The following is a 13,442-nucleotide window of genomic DNA, read 5'->3' as shown; positions in this document are numbered from 1 at the left end:
CAGGTTCTTGGATAGGGAAGTAGAAGGATACGGGCCTTATACAGGCAAACGCAATCAATGGAGAGAGGAACCATGCTCAGCATGGATTCTCAAAAAAAAAGCGGTTCTGGTATCAACCCTTGGGGAACTCCGGTAAACATTTCCCTCTACTCCAACAAAAACCTTTCACAACTACTTTAGTTGCTGTTACTCGGCTAAGTTTCCCTCCAGGATGCACCAGCCCCTTTTATTCCATGGTCTTCATGCTGGACAACAACCCTATTGTGTGGCACCTTATCAACTGCCTTTTGTATACCCCTGCATTGACCACATTTCCATCTCTGTCACTTCACCAAGAGACTATCAGCTTAGCTGGATGCAATTAGCCTTTACAGCATCCCAGCATGGATTTGTCAGTGAATCCACACTTGTTCTGCTGATTCAGTTCCCTGGTTATTTCCGGAACTTTCCCCACCACAAAGGCAGACTAATTGGTCTGTAAGGTTAGTCCCTTCACTCTTGTAGTTTTCCGATCCTCAAGCACCACCCTCAATCCAGTTAGTTTAACCTGACGGTGGTGGGGAAAGTTCCAGAAATAACCAGGGACAGAATGAACTATCATTTGAATCTGAGATGGTCCCAGATAAATCTAGTAAACAATTTGGGAGAGGCTTCTACTGAAAGGTTAGGAAGAACGTCAAACGTGCTACCACAAGGGAATAGAACAGATGATCAGTCTTGATGCAAGAGGCAATGACCTCTTTAACCACAGCTCTCTGGAGCTGGCTCCAAGTTGCACTCTTCTGCAAATCCCAATGCACAATCGAGATTGCCAATGTGTTCTATCAGCACCCACAGAGACAGTAAAATACTGCAACTTTCAGTTCTGGCAGGCAGTTCAGTGACGCAGCAAGCAAGGCTGGTGCCTCACAGCTCCAGAGACCCAGGTCGATTCTGCCCTCCGGCACTGCCTGTGTGGAGTTTGCACGGATTTCCTCAGGGCCCTCCGGTTTCCTCCCACATCCCAACAGCTTGAGATTGGTAGCTGAACTGGCCACTGTATATTACTCCTAGTATAGGAGAATGGCAGGAGGATCGGGGGGCAAGCTGAATGGGAAGCGAGAGAGAATGGATTACAGGGAAAAGGGGTAAGGGACAAATGGGAATGCAGCCAAATGGCATCCTAAACCAAGGAAATTTAAGGTTTCTGTTGATAGACACCACCTTGTTTAACTGGACGGTGGTGGGGAAAATTCTAGAAATAACCAGGGGCAGAATGAACAGTCATTTGAACCCAAGATGGACATGGATAAATCTAGTAAACAATTTGGGAGAGGTTTCTACTGAAAAATTTTTTTTAAAGTGCTACCACAATGGAATGGGCGGTGCATATAGTATGGATGACCTGCCTCAATGTGAGAGGCAATGACTTCTTTAACCGTGTTAAGATTCAATCATCAATGACTGCAGGGACAGAGGTCTCTGTAATAGGAAGCAGAGTGTCATTGGGAAACAATTCAGCTCAACGCCCACCAACACAATTGTAAGAGTGCAGACCAGTCATCCCTTGGCATCACACTGGGGTTTTTTTTAATACAAGTTCTAGATGTAATGAGCTGAAGGGTTGACCGAGGGACCTGGTAGATGCAAAGGCAGTATCGGGCCAGCCAGCAAGTTTGTCCAGCAAGCCTCACTAGGAAGGGAAGCAATGTGTGCAAGTGTTGCAGTGGAGAGTAAACAAGACATACAGTGAGCTGCAGTTAGCCCTGGGTTTTGACACAGTGCACGGTGACAAGCTGGAACTCGATTCTTCCTGGTGGAAGGGAAGTGAGTGATATTGCGTCCCCTCCACCCACATCCTTGGGGGGCTGGGCTGGGCTCAGGACCTACTACTCAGAGATGGTTAAATGTTAAACAGTAAGGGCAGGGTTTTTGTTTTAAGTTCGGTAAAAGGTACAAGAAAACCTAACCTACACATCTAATCCAACCCTGCCCTGGGTGTGTGTGATGGGACAGAGTAGAGGGAGCTTTACTCTGCATCTACCCCGTGCTGCCCCTGCCTTAGGAATGTGCGATGGGACAGTGTAGAGGAATCTGTAATCTGCATCTAATTTCATACTGTTCTCATCTTGGGAGTGTGTGATGGGGTAATGTAGAGGGAGCTTTACTCTGTATCCAGCCTGTAACGTCAAGCATCAAACAAGATGCTGGAGGAACTCAGCAGGTCAGGCAGCATCTGTGGAGAGAAATAGAGTCGACGTTTCGAGTCAAGACCCCTTATTTGGACATGCTAGAGTTTTACACTGTATCCGACCCATAATGTCTCTGTTCTGAGTGTGTTTGATGGAATAATGTAGAGGGAGCTTTACTCTTTATCTAATCCATGCTATGCCCATACTGGGGGTGTTTAATGGGACAGTGTAGAGGAAACTTTACCCTGTATCCAACTTCTACTGTTCTTATCTTGAGAGTATGCAATCAGATGGCATTAGAGGGAGCTTTACACTATATGCTGTCCTGAGAGATCTTGATGAGATAATGTAGAGGGAGCTTTACTTGCTATCCCTCCCCTAGGAGTATCTGCAGGAAAATAGTGACAAGCTCTGCTGTATCAACTAAGAGCCTGGAGGAGGAAGTGGTCTGCCTAACAATGCTTTGTTGAGAGTATAAAAATGAAAGCAACTTCTTTTGTTTGATTTACGAACTGATGTTGCCAGAAAGATCCTGGGTGACATTGTCCCCACTGGAGGGGCTCCTGCTGAAGCAGCTGTTGTTGGTGACAGGGCATTTTTCCAGTGCGTTGGTGTAAGCAATGTCAGTCATAGAAACGCTGACTGCTGTGGAATGTTAACAACGCGGGGTATTCTGTGGAGAAAGTTACAGCCCCAGGCTCTGGCTGTAGGAATGGGTCAAAGTATCAGTAACAGAGAGTGGTAACTCAGAGAATGGTGGGAGTGTGGAACAAGCTGCCATCTGACATGGTAAATGCGGGCTCAATCTTAAGTTTTAAGAATAAATTAGATAGATACATGGATGGGAGAGGTCTGGAGGGTTATGGACCGGGTGCAGGTCAATGGGACTAGTGGAATAAAGTTTCGGCACAGACTAGAAGGGGCGAATGGCTTGTTTTCTGTGCCATAGTGCTCTGTGGTTCTAACACACACGTGCGAATTTGCTCACGCTTGCTACCCTGGCCTAGCCTCGATTAACCCATGGGTGGTACCACCAGTTTTTTCCCTAATCTGATCATTCTGAGCTCCTGAAGGGACCTCAACGCTTCACCGAGGAAGGCCATATTCAATGGCGAGAGGCATGGGGCCAAGCTCGGGCACACCCTCACCCATGGTGGCACTAGTCTAGCAGATAGGAGAGCAGGAAGCCCTCCCAGCTCCGGCTCTGCCTCAGGGATCACTCATGGTTACTACCATCTCAGCAGGGATTAGCTGACTCTGGTCCATCTTGCTCAGTTCCAGACATCACCAGAGCTAATTAAATCAAGGCCCTGGTTAATTCCACATTACCCCACACGTGGTTAGCTCCAACTTTTCTTTTGCCCACTGTGGCAAACCACTTCATTCTTCTCCCCTTCCCAGTTTCGCCGGAGGTCACTCGGACATCAGACAGCGCCAGTCGGGTGGAGAATGAGCAGCACAGAGCTCGCCAAGGTACCGGAGGTCACCAGGTCAGAGCCACCAGGCGACTTAACTGGTTCATCGTCGCGTTCTCAATCTTTAAAACCCGCTCAAGCTCCTCCCTACTCCATGCTGCTGATGGGGAGGAGGAACCACCCAAGATGATTCCCTCTGGGATGCGAGTCGCCTTGAGAAAAGGGCTTGAATTGGCCTGCACTTAGCAGAACAAGAGGCTGCACTAGTTAACCCTGAATCTCCCTGCCCTGGACGTGTTTTGATGGGACAGCGTAGAGGGAGCTGTAGTCTGCGTCTAACCTGTGATATACCTGCCCTTGGGATAGTTTGGTAGGACAGGGTAGAGGGAGCTTTCCTCCATATCTAACCTGTGATATCCCTGCCCTTGGGATAGTTTGGTAGGACAGGGTAGAGAGCTTTACTCTGCATCTAATCTGCGATATACCTGCCTTGGGATAGTTTGGTGGGACATCTAGAGGAAGCTTTACTCCTTATCTTGCCCCTCTGCCCTTGCCCTGGCAATGTGTGATGGGACAGTGCAGAGGGAGCTTCACTGTGTCTGTCTCTGCCCTGAGGAGTGTGTGGTGGAACAGTGTGGAGGGAGCTTCACTCTATCTAAATCCCTGCCGCCCCTGCTCTGGGACTGTTCGATGGGACCCTCCTGAATCTAGCAGGGCAGTGCATAAGGGGCCATTTAGTACCAAGACAGCCCTGCACTGCTGGAGGTGCAGTCACTCAGATGTGGTTTAAAGAAGGCCTCCAAATACCTCCCAGGGCCATTTTGAAACACTGTGGCCTTCTCCCTGATCCCTTGGCCAGTGTGTATCCCTGATGCATCATTGCTTTGCTTGCCACCTTCTCAATGCTTTGAGTGAGCTTGCAGTGCGCGTATTGGCTGCTGCGTTTCCCTGTTGTGCAAAAGTGACTACAGTTCAAAGAAAAACTTAATTGGTTACAGTGGGCTCCAGGACCTCTCCCCACCTCCCACCACCCCCCCCCCCCCCCCAGGGTTCGACTGATGGAGGTTTGCAACTTCGAAGGCTCAGCTGCAGAAGCAGGGAGATGCAGAGCCCAAAGCTATTGAGAAGTGTGGAGCTTCTGTCCCTGAGGGAGTGCTCTCAATAGAACAGCAGCATCCAACCTATGGAAGATGCCACATTCATTCCAGGGCAGTCGCAGCCGGTGAAACAAAACGCGCCGAGGACGGGAGTCACCTACCAGACCCGGGCTTGTAGATGTCATCGATGTCCACCTCCAGTTCGGTCTCTGGAATGAGCTCGATGATCTTCTCCTGCATGAACTTCTTCCTTCGCTCGATCTCCTCCCGGCTTTCCTTCTCGAAATGCAGCCGGAACCTGGGCAAAGGAGGGGGTGGGAGGTGGTATTAGTAACACTACTGAGCCGAGGTAAGAAGCGTTGCCTTGAGCCAAAGATATTCTGGAACACAAGTCACCAAACCTGGCGTGGTGGACCCAAAGAGCTTATAGGCTTCTTATTTCATGTGTTGGGCCCCATTCTAGGGTCCCTCTGACTGGTTCCTGCACTCACCAGGTGAGGAAGACCAATAAGAAACATGTTGAGAAGCTCCCGCCTATCGGCAGAATGCACCCAACTCCAACGCAATTTGAGACCAAGGAACTGGTGGCAAGTCGGTTGGGATTGGATTGGGACCAGGAGGTGCACAATCGGACCTTTGGTCGTTCTTGGAGCACAAGCCCTTAGAGAAGTGTGTGGTGGCCCTGAGGAGTGTGTGATGGAACAGTATGAAGGGAGCTTCACTCTGTATCTAAATCCCTGCCGCCCCTGCCCTGGGACTGTTCGATGGCACCCTCCTGAATCTAGCAGGGCCGTGCACAAGGGGCCATTTATTACCAAGACAGCCCTGCACTGATGGAGGTGCAGTAACTCAGATGCAAGTACCTCCCAAGGCCATTTTGAAGTGCTGTGGCCTTCTCCCTGATCTCTTGCCACTGACCTCCTCAGGCACGGTAGTGCAGCGGTTAGCGTAACGCTATTACAGTGCCAGTGACCCGGGTTCAATTCCCGCCGCTGTCTGTAAGGAGTTTGTATGTTCTCCCTGTGTCTGCGTGGCTTTCCTCCAGGTGCTCTGGTTTCCTCTCACATTTCAAAGATATACGGGTTAGGAAGTTGTGGGCATGCTACATTGGTGCCAGAAGCATGGCGACACTTGCGGGCTGCCCCCAGAACACTACGCAAAAGATACATTTCATTGTGTGTTTCGTTGTACATGTGACCAATAACGATATCTCATCTTAACTTATCTTAAGTGAAGGACTAGAGGCTCAGGGTGAGAAGGGAAAAGCATGGTAAGTGTTGGCACATCAACAGATCAGGAACAAAACTCAAAACTCAGTGTTCTGGGGGGGTGGGGCGTGGTGGTGGGGGTCAGACCTGCAGGAGGGACAGAAAATGCAAGGAACGGGAGACTTTTTCCTCACAAGGATGTGGTTGTGCTGGAGACAGTGCAGAGGAGATTCACCAGGGTCGCAAGACTTTAGCCATGGGCAGAGATTTATAGGCTGTGTTTGTTTTCCCTGCAGTGAAGGAGGCCAAAGGGTGACCTGACAGAGGTGCATAAAAATTATGAGAGGCATAGATAGGGTAGATAGTCAATATCTTTTCCCCCTAGGTAGGAGTAGCAAAAACAAGGGGGCAGAGGTCTAAGGTGAGAGGAAGGAGTTTAAAAGGGGATCTGAGGGGCAAGTAGGCAAGGCAGAGGTTAGTGCAGGATAGTTGTAGATGGGCGAAAAGGCCCACCTCTTGCACTACCATGGACTTGTTTGTCTGTTTTATTTTGTATGAACGTCTTGTCTTTTTTTTCATGTCTTCTATCATTTACTTTCTGTGCGTTGTCTGAATCTATCTGCCAGTGACGCTGCTGCAAGCAAGTCTTTCATTGTACTTGTAGCTCACCGTATTTGTGCACTTGACAATAAACTCGATTTGACTCCTTTCCCAATCCGACTCCAGACCCACCGATTCCTCTGTCTGAATTGGTAGCATGAGCCGCGCAGTTAGAGGGCAGCGAAGGGTTGAGCAACATTTGGTGACCCTGCCAGCACCCACCACAATCCAGCAGGGAACAGTCAGTGAACAGCCAGGGTTTCTCCTCCCCCTCTGCACCCGGCAGGCACCCAGACGGCCCTTCCGCTTTCATCACCTGTTAGGGTCGTATCCCTGCTCTCCCGGTTTCCGCGGCGCCGGCTGCTGATTGATTTTCCGGACCTGCAGGGAGAAGGACTCGCTGTCTGATGTGTCCGTCTGCTCCTCGTGCCGGTCGTGACTCCCGCTCCGGCTGTGGGAGCTGGACCGCACGCCATCGGGGAAGCCTGAAAGAGAACGGCAAGGGCGACAGGCAGCTCAGAGACGGACCAAAAATACCCCGAGGATCCAAACCATAAGTCATACAGCCCTTCGGCCCACCAAGACCATGCCAACCATCAATCACCCATTTACTCCAATCGTACGTTAAACCCATTTTATAGCCTTACAGCCCCATCATCTCCCCCCAGATTCTACTGCTCACCTACACACTAGGGGCACGGTAGTGTAGCAGTTAGCGTAACGCTTTACAGCACCAGTGACCTGGTGTCTGCGTGGGTTTCCTCTGGGTGCTCCGGTTTCCTCCCACATTCCAAAGACGTACGGGTTAGAAAGTTGTGGACATGCTATGTTGGTGCCGGAAGTGTGGCGACACTTGCGGGCTGCCCCCAGAACACACTACGCAAAAGATGCATTTCACTGAGTGTTTCAACGTACGTCTGACTAATAAAGAAATCTTACCTTATTCACAGCGGCCCATTGACCTACCAATGCTCCCGTCTTTGGGGATGTGGGAGGAAAGTGGAGCACCTGGGGGGAAACCCACAGGTCACCAGGAGTACGTGCAAATGTCACAGACAGCACTGGAGTTTAGGATTGAATGCGACTCACTGGAACTGTGAGGCAGCAGCTCCACTACCTGCGCTATTATACTGCTTTCAGAATCAGATTTATTATCACTGACTAATATGATGTGAAGTTTGTTGCTTTGTGGCAGCAGTGCACTGCACTGCAACAATATAACATTACGATAAATTGCAAAAACAAATAGTGCAAAAAAGGAATAACGAGGTAGTGTTCATGAACAGTACAGAAATCTGATGGCGAAGGGAAAGAAGCTGTTCCTGAATCGTTGAGTGTGGGTCTTCAGGCTCCTGTACCTCCTCCCCGATGGTAGTAACATGAAGAGGTCATGTTCTGGTTGGTGAGGGTCCTTAGTGATGGATGCCGCCTTCTTGAGGCACCGCCTCTTGAAGATGTGCCCGATAGCGGGGAGGGTTGTGCCTGTGATGGAGTGATCGATACTGCGCCTCAACTGAGATGGTGCAGCTGGCAGTGCTGCTGCCTCACAGCTCTAGTGACCCAGGTTCAATCCTGACCTCCAGTGCTGCCTGTCTGGAGTTTGCATGCTCTCCCTGTGACTTGTATGGGTTTTGATCGGGTGGCTCCAAGCTTGCTAAATTTTTGTTAATTATTCTATTATCAGTTTTAAAATTAGATTTTTTTTTGCCATTTATTCCTTTCTGATTTGAAGGGAACCTTCCTAATGGAGCTATAAACCCACTCAGTGGCCTAATGATGTCAGCATTGAGCCTGCGTCTTTGAGAGACAGCGGTGCACAGACAGAAATGGTGAGCATATTGAAGACACATCAGACATGCCAGGCAACCACTGTGAATAAGACATCCTCTCGATGCTTGTGATGCTGCTGCAAGTTTTTAACATAGAACAATACAGCACAGTACAGGCCCTTCGGCCCACAATGTTGTGCCGACATTTTACCCTGCTCTAAGATCTATCTAACCCTTCCCTCCCACATAGACACATGAATGATAGAAAAATAGGGGGCTATCTAAGAGTCTCTTAAATGTCCCTCATGTATCTGCCCCCACAACCTCTGCAGGCAGTGTGTTCCACGCACCCACTACTCTGTGTAAAAAAACTTACCCCGACATCCCCCTTATACCTTCCTCCAGTCACCTGAAAAATTATGTCCCCTCGTGTTAGCCACTGTTGCCCTGGGAAAAAGTCTCTGACTGTCCACACAGTTTCTGCCTCTTATTATCTGGTACATCTCTATCAAGTCACCTCTAATCCTCCTCCCCTCCAAAGAGAAAAGCCTTCGCTCACTCAACCTATCCTCATAAGACATGCTCTCCAATCCAGGTAGCATCCTGGTAAATTTCCTCTGCACCCTCTCTAAAGCTTCCACATCCTTCCTATAATGAGGTGGACCAGAAGTGAACACAATACTCCAAGCGTGGTCTGACCAGAGTTCTATAGAGCTGCAATGTCACCTCGTGGTGTTCCATAGTACCTGTGGAATACATCCACATGGTAAACATTTCAACCACAATGTAGTACTGATGGAGCATGAGGTCCTAATCAAACAGCCTGCTTTGTCCTGGATGGCATTGAGCTCGTCAAGTGGTGTTGGAGCTGCACTTACCCAGGCCAGTGGAATATATTCCACCACACTCCTGACTTTTGCCTTGTAATCGATGCAAAGGCTTTGTGTTATCAGGAGGTGAGTCAGTCATCATAGGACGGCCAGACCCTGACACGCCATTACAGCCACAGTACTTATCAGTGTGATCCAGGTGCAATTCTGTACACTCTACACTCAATAACCCATCATTGGGCTGCCGACAGGTGCTCATTCCGATCATTCACAATGTACACACTGCATAAATTACTCGTCAGTGGTACACTCACACTGGATATTTTGCACTATGGTAGCCCATGCACTCTCCTTGCCCATGCACACTGGGCATTCTGCACCGTGTCACCCATCACTGACACCCTGCCCCCCATCACCGACACCCTGCCCCCCATCACCGACACCCTGCCCTGCCCATGCACACTGGGCAACCTGCACCGTGTCACCCATCGCCGACACCCTGCCCTGCCCGTGCACACTGGGCATCCTGCACCGTGTCACCTGTCACCGACACCCGGCCCGTGCACACAGGGCATCCTGCACCGTGTCACCCGTCACCGACACCCTGCCCGTGCACACTGGGCATCCTGCACCGTGTCACCTGTCACCGACACCCTCCCCCACCCATGCACACTGGGCATCCTGCACCGTATCACCTGTCACCGGCACCGTCCCCTGACCATGCACACCAGGCGTTCTGCACCGTATCACCCGTCACCGGCAGCCTCCCCCGCCCATGCACACCGGGCACCCTGCACCGTGTCACCCGTCACTTACACCCTCCCCTGTCCATGCACACCGGGCATCCTGCACCGTGTCACCCGTCACCGGCAGCCTCCCCTGCCCATGCACACCGGGCACCCTGCACCGTGTCACCCGTCACTTACACCCTCCCCTGTCCATGCACACCGGGCATCCTGCACCGTGTCACCCGTCACTTACACCGTCCCCTGCCCGTGCACACCGGGCACCCTGCACCGTGTCACTTACACCCTCCCCTGCCCATGCACACCGGGCACCCTGCACCGTGTCACCCGTCACTGACACCCTCCCCTGCCCGTGCACACCGGGCACCCTGCACCGTGTCACCCGTCACTGACACCCTCCCCTGCCCGTGCACACCGGGCACCCTGCACCGTGTCACCCGTCACTGACACCCTCCCCTGCCCGTGCACACCGGGCACCCTGCACCGTGTCACCCGTCACTGACACCCTCCCCTGCCCGTGCACACCGGGCACCCTGCACCGTGTCACCCGTCACTGACACCCTCCCCTGCCCGTGCACACCGGGCACCCTGCACCGTGTCACCCGTCACTGACACCGTCCCCTGCCCGTGCACACCGGGCACCCTGCACCGTGTCACCCGTCACTGACACCGTCCCCTGCCCGTGCACACCGGGCACCCTGCACCGTGTCACCGGCAGCCTCCCCGCCTGCATCACTCACCCTGCCTTTTCCGCTCCCGCCTCTCCTGCAGCTGCTTCTTCTTCTGTTTCACGCTGAAGGGCTTCTTGCGCGGCATGGCGCTCCGCTCCGCTCGGGGCCTCGGCCTCAAGGCTGCCCAGGTCCCCGGTGCCGCACTGCGAACCTCAGGCCCTGCCTGGCCTGAGACGGCGCTCGCCTCTGCTCCGGAGCCTCACTCCAGTCCCCGCGTCCAGCCAATCGGCGCCGCCCGCCGGCCTCACGTCACTCGGCACCGCCCCCGGGCCCCGGCTGCCCGTATTCCTATTGGACGCTGCCCTCCCCCCGCGTCCTTCGCCTGGACGTCACGACGCACTCTGCCACGAAGGGGAGAGGGGCGGGGCCTCCTCGCTGGACCCCACCCCCTGGCCGTGACGTATTTGGCCCTGCCCCTTCATTGTCCGCCTGCCCGCCCCAACCTCGTGCTCTCGGACCCGCCCCCATTTCACTGCGGCCACGCCCCTTTGACCCCCGGCGCGTGCCCGGGGTCGTAACGGTTGTCCCAGCCCGCGCGCAGGCGGGAGGCGTAAGCCCCGCCCCCGGCTCGCGCCGCTCCACCCTCCAGCGCCGGCCCCGCCCCCTTGGGACCACGTGATCGACCCCTCCCCTCCCCTTCCTCCCCCACCACCCTCCCCTCCTACCCTCCCTCCCTCCCCCATACCCCCTCCCCCACCACCCTCCCCCTCCCACCTTCCCTCCCTCCCCCATACCCCCTCCCCCACCACCCTCCCCCTCCTACCTTCCCTCCCTCCCCCCCACCACCCTCCCCCTCCTACCCTCCCTCCCCCATACCCCCTTCCCTCTCCCCTCCCTCCCCCACCACCCTCCCCCTCCCACCTTCCCTCCCTCCCCCATACCCCCTCCCCCACCACCCTCCCCCTCCTACCTTCCCTCCCTCCCCCATACCCCGTTCCCTCTCCCCTCCCTCCCCCACCACCCTCCCCCTCCCACCTTCCCTCCCTCCCCATACCCCCTTCCCTCTCCCCCTCCCTCCCCCACCACCCTCCTGCCTCCTCCCCTCCCCCTCCCACCTCCCCTCCCTCCCTCCCCATAACACCCTCACCCCTGCTACCCCCTTCCCCCCTCCCCTTCCCTTGCACCCCCACCTCCCCTGCCTTCCCCATAACCCCCTCACCCCTGCTACCTCCCTCCCCCTCCCTCCCCCCCCCTCCCTCCCTCCCCCCCTCCCTCCCTCCCCCTCCCCCCCCCTCCCTCCCTCCCCCTCCCCCCCCTCCCTCCCCCTCCCCCCCCCTCCCTCCCTCCCCCTCCCCCCCCTCCCTCCCTCCCTCCCCCCCTCCCCCCCCTCCCCCCCCCTCCCTCCCCCCTCCCTCCCCCCTCCCCCCCCCCCCCCCCCCATCTGGATGTATCACGGTTTGGGACGGCAACTGCTCTGCCCACCACTGCAAGAAACTGCAGAGAGTTGTGGACACAGCCCAGCGCATCACGGACACCAGCCTCCCCTCCTTGGAATCTGTCTTTACCTCTCGTTGTCTTGGTGAAGCAGCCAGCATAATCAAAGACCCCACCCACCCGGGACATTCTCTCTTCTCTCCGCTTCCATCGGGCAGAAGATACAGGAGCCTGAGGGCACGTACCACCAGGCTCAAGGACAGCTTCTATCCCACTGTGATAAGACTTATACAATGGGATGGACTCTGACCTCACGATCTACCTTGTTGTGACCTTGTACCTTATTGCACTGCACTTTCTCTGTAGCTGTGACACTTTACTCTGTACTGTTATTGTTTTTACCTGTACTACCTCAATGTACTCTGTACTAACCCAATGTAACTGCACTGTGTAATGAATTGACCTGTACGATCGGTATGCAAGACAAGTTTTTCACTGTACCTCAGTACTAGTGACAATAATAAACCAATACCAATACCTCAGTGATAGTACACCAGGAGCAATGTATATAATGTTGGTCTCCTTATCTGAGAAAGGATATGGTTGCCATAGAGGTTCACCAGACTGATTCCCAGGATGGTGGCACTGTCGTATGCAGTGAGATTGAGTTGTCTAGGCTGCATTCACTAGAAAAAGTAAATGATTTGAAAAATTGACAATTTGTGCTAGTGTTTAAGACTTTGGATTGAAAACTACAATCTAAATGGTCAACTGACAACAAGTTAATGTAGGAGTGCAGGAGATATCCAATATTCAAGAGTACTGCAACAAATTGCAAGGATGCATTAAATAAATGTAAAATATTATAATGTCATACAGCACAGAAACAAGCCCTTCAGCCCAACTCGTCCATGCTTACCCAGATGCCCATCTAGGCTGGTCCCATTTGCCCGTGTTTGGTCGATATCCCTCTAAACGTTTTCTATCCATGTACCAAGTGTCTTTTAAGTGTTATTTTACCTGCCTCAACCACTTTCTCATTCCATGTACGCCCACCTTCAATATGAAGAAGTTGCCCCTCGGGTTCCTTTTAAATCTTTCCCCTCTCACATTAAACCTCTGCCCCCTAGTTTTTGATTCCCTTTCCCTGGGAAAAAGACTGCATCCATTTCAATGAATATCTGTGAATCCCTTTCTCATAATAAATAATGCTTAGATTTTGGAAAGATCTTGGCATCCATTTCCAACTCTGTAAAGTTGACTTGACTCTGTAACCTTGCCAGGCACTTCATTTATCTACTAGCTTTTCAAGACCTTTATCTAACCCAGACCAATATATAAAACTGCTGACTCTTAGCACCAAAATGTTGAGCATGGTTTATTCACGTAATATTGAAATAAAAGATCTTTACTTTTTCAACGCAGGTATTGTCAATATTGTTAACCCAGGAACAAGAACTGCTAGCTACACCTTACTAAAGTAAAAGGTCTGTCCAATATG

General features: G+C 52.7%; 1 protein-coding gene across 1 annotated transcript in view; it reads right to left on the bottom strand.

Moving 5' to 3' along the window:
* gnl1 (guanine nucleotide binding protein-like 1) overlaps positions 1 to 10,803 on the bottom strand; it is a 35,286-nt gene extending 24,483 nt beyond the window's left edge. The window contains 3 exon segments of the mRNA XM_052043746.1: positions 4,845 to 4,981; positions 6,808 to 6,976; positions 10,577 to 10,803. Of these exon segments, the coding sequence (XP_051899706.1) occupies positions 4,845 to 4,981; positions 6,808 to 6,976; positions 10,577 to 10,652 (382 nt within the window). The 5' untranslated portion in view covers positions 10,653 to 10,803.
* Between the last annotated feature and the right edge of the window lie 2,639 nt (positions 10,804 to 13,442).

The sequence above is a fragment of the Pristis pectinata genome, chromosome 34 (genome assembly GCF_009764475.1).
Source record: "Pristis pectinata isolate sPriPec2 chromosome 34, sPriPec2.1.pri, whole genome shotgun sequence".
Taxonomy (NCBI): Eukaryota; Metazoa; Chordata; class Chondrichthyes; order Rhinopristiformes; family Pristidae; genus Pristis; species Pristis pectinata.
This window is presented reverse-complemented; position numbering and strand designations above follow the sequence as displayed.